The sequence below is a fragment of the Sparus aurata genome, chromosome 9 (assembly GCF_900880675.1).
Source record: "Sparus aurata chromosome 9, fSpaAur1.1, whole genome shotgun sequence".
Classification (NCBI taxonomy): Eukaryota; Metazoa; Chordata; class Actinopteri; order Spariformes; family Sparidae; genus Sparus; species Sparus aurata.
In genome coordinates this window covers 31306956-31315892 of record NC_044195.1, presented here as the reverse complement: position 1 = coordinate 31315892, position 8937 = coordinate 31306956, and the positions used below count along the sequence as shown (strand labels likewise).

General features: G+C 41.4%; 1 protein-coding gene across 1 annotated transcript; it reads left to right on the top strand.

Moving 5' to 3' along the window:
* The first annotated feature begins 732 nt into the window (after positions 1–732).
* Positions 733–8810, top strand: LOC115587836 (signal transducer and activator of transcription 1-alpha/beta-like). The gene is made up of 24 exons (XM_030427891.1): positions 733–892; positions 1167–1296; positions 2082–2226; positions 2332–2424; positions 2679–2756; positions 2849–2927; positions 3011–3099; positions 3274–3425; positions 3510–3665; positions 3758–3850; positions 4898–4957; positions 5079–5108; positions 5203–5293; positions 5419–5472; positions 5675–5773; positions 5880–5981; positions 6475–6610; positions 6714–6754; positions 6881–6957; positions 7071–7210; positions 7329–7508; positions 7812–7875; positions 7968–8049; positions 8355–8810. Exons 2-24 carry the CDS (start codon positions 1169–1171, stop codon positions 8481–8483), a joined length of 2298 nt encoding a protein of 765 aa, XP_030283751.1. The 5' UTR covers positions 733–892; positions 1167–1168; the 3' UTR covers positions 8484–8810.
* The last annotated feature ends 127 nt before the right edge of the window (positions 8811–8937 follow it).

Genomic DNA, 8937 nt, shown 5'->3' with positions numbered 1-8937 from the left:
ATCAAAGTTAGAGCTGCAACAATTAGACCAGTAATAAGTACAAAAAGTCCTCACAAAGGATTTCAAAAGTCATCTAATGTGGTTCAAAGTACAAACAAGATACGCTTCTATTCACCACAGGGTTTAATAAAAGTGTGACGCAGGAAAGTTTCTGGCTTTGTTTTAATACCAGTCTAAACTTGTCTCATGTCATCCGGAAGTTCCTTTTCAGGTCTGTGTTGCACAATAACATCACAGATGTGGACAGATGGAGGTCACCTTCACCTTTATGTTGCTTATTTTTCTCCAAAAACAGCTTGTTTATACAATTATTGTCAAAATAAATATTTCAAGTTTGTCTTATTACCTCATTAATTTTGTAAATATAAAAATTCTGAGTTTGAATTTCTACTAATGCCCCTTTAAAGAAAGTACAAGTCCCTGAAAAGTTGTGTAAATATATAATTGTTCACATTTAAATGGAATAAAGTCAAAATTCATGTTTTAATTGCAAATGTCAACATGTCCGCCATTATGAACATGATGTTGACTATAACATTCGACACCGCCCGGAAAAGAAGCCGGATGTCAAACAGAAAGTTCTGATTTTATAATTATTAAACAAACATAACCTCCTTAATGTAAAACCGCCAAACTGTTCATGTATATCAACTGTGGAAAGAAGCACGACTTATATTTTGGTGTTACAAACCGGAAACACAAACTGTGTAAGCACCGGCTGACTTGACACCGCTCGTCCGGCAACTTTCTCGGTAAATCACACGGTCCGTGGGCGAGCCCGGTAAATAAAACGAGCCCCTCCTCCTTCCCCGCTGTCAGTAGACAGTTAAGCAGTTCTGAGACACCAACGGCTCTCAGATCACCGACAAACAACAATAATCACATCCCCGAGGTAAGATTAATTAATTAACTGCAAGGAAACATAGAAGATGAAACTATAAAGCGTTGTTAAGCGGACACTTTCGTTTTAAGATGCATATTTCAGGTTATTTCAAAGTAATATTCGTAACGTTTACGTTAGCTAGCTAGTCGCAAGTGTTAGCTTAACTTTTTAAGTAAGCTAGCAACTTTGTGCCGTTAGTCTTAAAAAAAGTCAGATAAATGACACATGGCGTAAGTTAGTCGTAGTGTTATCTTCTTGGTATAACACTACTTGTGTTTGACAGTCATGGCCCAGTGGCAGGACCTGCTGATGCTAGATTCAGCCCACCAGGACCGGGTGAGTCAGCTGTACGAGGGGAGGCTCGCCAGAGAGATCCGTCACTGCCTGTGCACCGTGATAGAGAGCCAGGACTGGTAAGACAGACCCGGGGTGAAGGCACGGAGATGTTCCGGGCTCCTGTAGTGGAGGAGGAAGTGTTCAGAATGACACACGGTCAAAACACCAGACATATGACTCAAGACGTTGGGTAAAAGTCTGGAGTGAAGAGACAGCTTGTGTCAGTTCAAGTTCAAGAGAGAGAGGACAAGGTTAGTACCTGTAAAATACCTTGAATAGATGCCAGACATGAGGCAAGTCAGTTTTCTCGAGGAAGTCCAGTCGATTGTCACTTCTTCTCCCCAAGATATTTCAGTATTTCCTGCAGTATCTGATCATTACTGAGAGAGAAGACAAGGTGGTAGTACCTGTAATAAAGTCTGACTGGTCCTTGATTTATGTGACCAGTACGGGTATAAGGAGGTAAAACAATTCCACGGACAGTATATAAGAAGATGTTAAAGACGCCAAGTTATCAGACTTTCACTACACGACTGTGATCTTTAAAAAAAGAAAAATAATAGCAATGAAATCTATCTTTAAAGTTGAAGTATTCAGAATAACACAGTGTAAAAACAGCAGAAATGTGACTCAAGACATTCGATGCAAGTCTCAAGCAAATCGCCCATCCACGGCTGGAACCACGAAATGTTTTCACGTGAAAAATTACATAAATGATCTTTACAATTGGTGACAGACAAAATCTTAATTTGTAAAATAAGTAGTAGATAATTCAGTACAAAGTGTGGCCTCATCCAGCACCTGTAGATACTCACATGCCCTGAATGAATGAATGAAAGAATGAATGAACACTTCCTTTCAGGGATTCAGCAGCTGTGGATGAGAATAAAGCAAACACTTGTTTGCGTGCACTGCTGATGTTTCTGGACGAACAGTGGAACCGTTCTGTGCAGGAGAACAACATTTTGCAGGGACCTGATTTTCGAGGGATGAAAGACTACCTGCTGGTAGGACAGACGTGCTGTTGACATTAAACATTTTACATTCTATTTCAGTTTATCTTGCTTTTTTGTAAATCTGATCTTTTCTTCTTCTTCTTCTTCTCTTCTTAGAAACAATTTCAAGATTATCCACTAAACTTGGCCATAATCCTCTCTGAATGTTTAAAGGAGGAAAAGAAAATCCTGGCTTCAGCCTCAGATCAAGTAAGAGCACGTCAGGAAACTAGTCAAGATCTGTTAAATATGTCTTTTGTTTGGGGGTGTCAGGATATTTTTCCACTATTCCATTGTTAGACTGTTGCGTCTGCATTCAACAGATCTTTATTGGTTTTATGCCCTGACAACGTTCCTTTTTTAAAAATTCTTCTTTCACACTTAGTCTGTTTTGTCAGAATCACCACTGCATGCCAGAAATATCAAAAGAGTGAAGGAAACATCTTTGTTTTTGTTGTTCTCAGGGTTGCAACATCTCAGCTGTGGAACAAAAATGGAGGCAACTGGACAACAAAGTCAACGAACTGAAAAAACAGACTTTGGTAAACTCACTGGGACTGTAACTTTCTGTAATTTATAATCCTAATCCTGAGAAGAAAAAAAAACGGAACTTTTCATAATTTCTCTACTGCAGGAAATAAAGAAGGAAACAAAGTCGCTGGAGGTCCTGAACGAAAAGCTTGACTTCATTCAGCAGTCCTGGCAAACCCAAGGTGTGTTCAGAGACATACAGACTCAGGTGATGTGTTCGGTGTGAGTTCACGTCTCACTTGTGTCTCATATTTGTCATCACCAGTGGAGCAGCATGTTGGATTAGCCAAGTCTCACAATGTTGTGAAGGAGGAATGTCTCAAGCAGGCCAACTTCATCACACAAACCAAGCAGGTAGTGTCGTAGTGACAAATTATAGTAATTCTATACTTTCTGGTCAGAAACAGCAAGACAAAACAGCAAATAATCAATAAATAAATAATAATAACCCCACACTGATATCAATAATTAGTCGCGGCTGTAATTCCTCATGACATACTTAAAGTTTTCTGTGTTTTTGTCGCGCAGATGTTGCTGCAGCAGATGGTGAACATTTTAAAAGGGGCAGAGGAGATCGTGGCGACTCTCACAGATGTGGAGCTGCCAGAGTGGAAGTGCAGGCAGCAGATGGCCTGCATTGGAAGTCCAGTCGACACCCGTCTGGACTATCTGGAGAAGTGGTGAGAACCTATCAGCAGGACCTTGACTTTTAATGTTTTCACGTGTCTTTTCTGTCCTAACTTGTGTTTTTTTTTAACGTTCAGGTTCACGACTGTGGCAGAAGTGCTGCAGCAAGTACGCGAACAGCTGCAGAAGCTGCAGAACCAGAAGTACAACAGCACCAGCGCCTCCAACTCTCCTGCTCCCCTGGCAGAAATCGAGAATTTCACGCTGTCCTTGTACACAAAACTTCTGTCAAAGTGAGACATGGCATCATGTAATACAGACACACAGACTAACACACACACACTGTCATATTGTTGACATGTTTTGCTGTGTTGTTGCCCTGCAGCGCTCTGGTGGTTGAGAAACAACCCGTCATGTCGAGTTCACCACAACGACCTCTGATTCTGAAGACCGGGGTGAGATTCACAGCGACAGTGAGGTGAGGCTCATGAAAAACTAGTCAGAACTCAACTGGTATTGTAAATCGAGGTCTGAAGTTGTGGACTGTGGAGAGATTGTAGGTAGAAGTCTTGCGTTTAATGAACGTGTGTGTAGTTAAATAAAGCGCTTTACTGTAACAGGCTGCCTACTCTGAACACGTAACGAACAAACTGCTGCTATAATCAATAAAATAAAGCTGTAGTGTGTAAGTAGTGCAGATGTGCCACAGAGATCCGCTCCACTAACATAAAATAGGCCAGTCTCTTATTCATGTTATTTCCGCGAGGTGTGTGCTGCGGTTTTACACATATATTGGTTATAAAGTGTGTGTTTTTTTTAATCAAACCTCCAGTATGCAGGAAATGCAGTTTATATTATTGTTTCAGCTGCAACCTTTTGATAATAACAGACAACAGAGGTTTAAATAGCAAGCTGAATTACAGAGAAATTGATAAACAAGTAAAACAATAAAAGATGAGCGATCACAGTTTATTGATTAACGGGTTTCCACTCACTCTGTTGGCATCAGGAGCAGCTGTTTTTAAAGGGTAACTCCACCAATATTTACTCATTAAAGTGTGTTTACATTCGGCCTGAGATGATCATGAATATATATTTTTCCGATAATCATCAAACTATACTCTACTCTAACTATAAGTTACTAAGTTGCATTGTGGGTGGTGTAGGCGGCAGCATTACACTCCTTTATAGCCTAAAAAAAACCAAATCAATGCGGGAAGAACAACGATAGCAACTTTCTATTCCACGTATTCTTCAAAAGGTGCCTTAATTACCCACAATCCCCAAAACCTGTAAACACACTTCGATGTATAAAATCGGAGGAGTTACTCTGAATACAAAATGTTCAACAGGTGAAGATCAAGTAGTTCAAATCTATTTAGTATCAAATATGATCAGGACTGAAGAGCAAGAAGCAGAAGTAGCCCGGATAAAATACACTTTTTAAAATAGTTTGAGAGAGACGTGTGAAATATGACTTTGTTGTGAAGCTCATTGTGTCGCTATGTTTTCTTTCTCTTCTCAGATTCTTGGCAAACCTCCCACAGTTCAAGTATCTGCTCTCAGTCAAACCTGTATTTGACAAGTGAGTCCAACTTTGATCTGAGCACATCAGTATTATTTCTACGTAAACACAAATCTACCTTTGTTTGTTGTCATGTAACATCATTTAATTGCTAATATTTCCTTTCTCTCATAAAAATAAGGGATGTTGAGGAAACCAGGACAGTCAAAGGGTAAGAAAAGGCAAAAACATTCTGTCTTCCTTCTTTATGTTATTATTTATTCTTATAGACATCAGAGACAAACTCCCGTCTGATGTCGCTGCAGGTTCCGTTGCTTTGACCTGAGCAGCGGTGACTCTAAGGTGATGGACGTGGACACACCCAGAGGAGGCCTGGTGGCAGAATTTTGTCACATGGTATAAAACTACACAAGCTATTGAACTCTTAGAGTTAAAGAGTTAAATCTGTTTGTCCATCTGTCATTAAACAAACACACAGCTTTGTATTGAAGCTCATGTTGACATTTTTTTTTTTCTCTCAGTCAATCAAGGAAGCAGCAAAACAGGAAAAAGGAAAAAGCAAAGGATCGTCTGAGGTAAGAGGAGACGTCTAAACTCGATTAACTGATTAATCTGTAGGTTTGGTTTGCAGGTTGTGGGCTTGTGCCAACGTCATCGACACACACGCTCTGAAACCCTCCTAGATTATATTGATATTGATCAGAATGTGGATTCAGACCCTCTAATGGCTCCAGAGTGTAATGTGATTACTGTTGTTGTCGTCTGCTGGCACTTCAGATTCTTCTTCACCACAATCGTCTGGGCGTCACAGAAGAACTCCACATCATTAAGTTCGTGACAGAGCTCCAACATGCCGGACTGCAGTGTATCATCGAGGTGAGCGCGCTTCAGATGTCATTAGATGAAGAGGAGAGACTGTTAGAGCTGCAGGTGTTCAGTCAGGTGACTTATTGAATGGTTTCCTCCTCCTGTGTCGGTCCAGGCCAGCTCCCTGCCGGTGGTTGTGATCTCCAGCACCGTTCAGGCCTCCAGTGCCTGGGCCACCGTCATGTGGTGCAACATGGTGTCCACCAGCGAACCGAGGGTAAAGATCTGTTCACTACATGATTACACACATCACAACAGTCGTACTTACCTTGTCTTAAATAACATTTAATTACTGTGGTCACATTTTGGGCTGCCAGCAGAATTAAAAGATTTTCTTTGTTGTTTAATTGAAACCGTAATTCGAGTAGTTGTTGAGCAATTAGGATATTAATTTAATATTAAGATACTTTTTGGGGGGCACGAACGATGCATCCTGCCTGTTAACAAGCGACATTACTAACTAGCAGATGATTTGTTTGAGCTATGAGCGGTCGCTTCCTGACCAGTACCTCCGGCCCGATCTGTACCGAGCGTTGGATGAGAAGGTGTGACGGCTCACTCGTTAGCTACTTTGCAACGTCCCTCAGGCACTTTTTTCCAAAGGTGCAGCTCTCACTTGGAGTGTGATGGTACCAAAAGGGAAGCCTTTGTCAAATCCCTGTGAAGGTCAGGTCAACAAACTGTAATAAAAGTCTGTATTTGTTCTGTAGAACCTGTCGTTGTTTTTGGACCCTCCTCCGCTCACCTGGGAGCAGATGTCGCCGGCTATCAGCTGGCAGTTTTTGACTGTAGGCCAGCGTGGACTCGACGAACACCAGCTGTCAATGATAAGAGAAAAAGTCATGGGTGAGTGTTTGATCACTTCTTCCACTTTGTAGCAGAAGCTCAGCTCCTGTTATAGAAACTGATTCTACTGAAAACTGCATTATGTAACTTGGTTTCTTCACAGATGATCCTGATGATCTCGTTCACTGGAACAAGTTCTCCAAAGTGAGTGTTCAAGGAAGATTCTTGTTATACTGACGTTTACGCAATTTGTCGGTCTTGAATTTGTTCATATGCGTCTCATCATGACTAACCACCGTCTCTGCGTGTTTACGTTTCCTGTGTGGACAGAACGAGAGTGCCTGGACTTGGATCGATGGAATCCTGGATCTGATCAAAAAACACCTGGTGGATCTTTGGAGGGACGGGTAAGAGTCATCTCAGCAAACGTGACCCGCCAGTCCGCTGTAAAATTCACAATAATTATCGTGAGACACTCGCCGTCAGCAGCAAATGAGACCACACGTCATGTTTGTTTCAGTTCCATCATGGGCTTCGTGAGCCGGGACAGCACGAAGGCGCTGCTGCAGGAAAAACCCACCGGCACCTTCCTGCTGCGCTTCAGCGAGAGCAACAAAGACGGAGCCATCACCTTCAGCTGGGTGGAGCACTCCAACGGTGGTACGTCTCTGTGCATCTGGAGCTCGAAAGCTTTGATTTACTACCACTGAAATGAGATGCTTCAACACCAAACATTCAAATAATTGTCTTCCTGTATTTGTTTGTTGATGTTCTGCAGAGCCGCACGTGCATTCAGTGCAGCCGTACACAAAGCTGGAGCTGGTGAACATGTGTGTGCCGGACATCATTTACCACTACAGCCTGAGAGCCCAGAAGAACATGACCAGGAACCCTCTGCTCTATCTCTACCCAGACATCCCCAAAGACGCCGCGTTTGGACGCTACTACAAGAAAACTGGTAGCGTCTCCTGCTTGATTTTGACGTATAACGTTAAAAGAACAGGAACTTAGTTTCAAATCGGTGATTTGTCTTTTTTTCTCCTCGGGGGCTACAGATAAATGTCCAAAACAGCCAGATTATTCTTGTATTGTCTGATAAAACCAGTATTCCTCACACTCAGCAACAGATTTTTAATATTTGTTTTGAATGCAACCTTGCTGAGGTTCTCCAGTTTCAGTCAGCGTCATGTTCTCTAGTAACGCACTTTTCTTTTGTGATCATTTGCCCTCTAATGACTCCTGATCACGTCTGTTCACGCAGCAATGTCGGCACCGAGAAAGGTCGTGGACGGGTACGTCGACAGGACGCAGATTCCCGTGTCGGAGTAAGTAAGACGATAATAATTCATTGAAAAACACACATCAGGTATAAACACCTTTGACCAATATTGTTGCCTCTGTTTTGTTCTTCCTCCAGCTGTCCGACACCACCTGCGTCTCCACCGAGGGACAATCACTTGACAGACATGATGGACATGGAGATAGACAGAGACTGGAATGTGAGTTGGATGTTATAGCAGTTAAATGAAAAGTAAAAGCCAATTAAATACGATTTGTTTTTCAATTTAAAGCAACATTATGTAGAGAGTGGCATTTGCAACACAACTGTCGTGAATACAAATCGCAGGTGTGTAACAATTTGTCAGCGAGACGAGAACAACAATAATTCTGCACCAGACAAACGTTTTAACCTTATAAATTCACAATCAAGTTCTGTAGATGTATTATTTGTGATACATGATTTGTCTACATAGAAATGTTTTCAACTTGACCTTCAAACTGAATCTTTTCTTCTTTCTTCTAGTCGGAGACGAGTCAAGTGTTTCAGGAAATCTTCTCTGAGTTACTCGGCTTTCCCAACTGCCCGATGTCGCCGCCTCAGAGCCTCTTTGTCGACTCGACACCAGTAGCTGCTACTGAAAATGTGCACTGACAGTTCAGTGAATGAATGTATTAGAACCGATGATTGGATACGTATGAGTATTATATTGATTATGACATACAAAAGCTACTTAACAAATGTATATATCATGACGATGTAAAAATGTATTTCTACTGTTGTTTCAAAGTTATCTGAAAACTGTTTGTTTGTGGGTCCGGACTGTTTAGCTTTATCCAAGATTTTGTCATTTTCCAGTTGAATATTTGCACCGGCTGACTTGAAAATGAGAATCCTGCTGTCGTGGGCATCAACACAATCCTGTACTGTAAAGTTTGCTTTACTTTTGTTTATTAAAAATAAACATCTGAATGCATTCCAGTGAGCATTAAGTTCTTTCACTAAGCTTTGAAGTAAAACGCACTACGCGTTAGTTTGAATATTCCTGGATTCTTCTCGTTTGAACGTTATTGGAAACATTCTGGATGATGAAAGAACACAACTCAAG

Bases quoted from the DNA above. Each gene is read 5' to 3' on its own strand.
- LOC115587836 (XM_030427891.1), top strand. From the start codon at position 1,169: ATGGCCCAGTGGCAGGACCTGCTGATGCTAGATTCAGCCCACCAGGAC. The intron at 2,757-2,848 runs GTAAACTCACTG...TCTCTACTGCAG, and splicing joins AACTGAAAAAACAGACTTTG to GAAATAAAGAAGGAAACAAA. The intron at 5,982-6,474 runs GTAAAGATCTGT...TTTGTTCTGTAG, and splicing joins TGTCCACCAGCGAACCGAGG to AACCTGTCGTTGTTTTTGGA.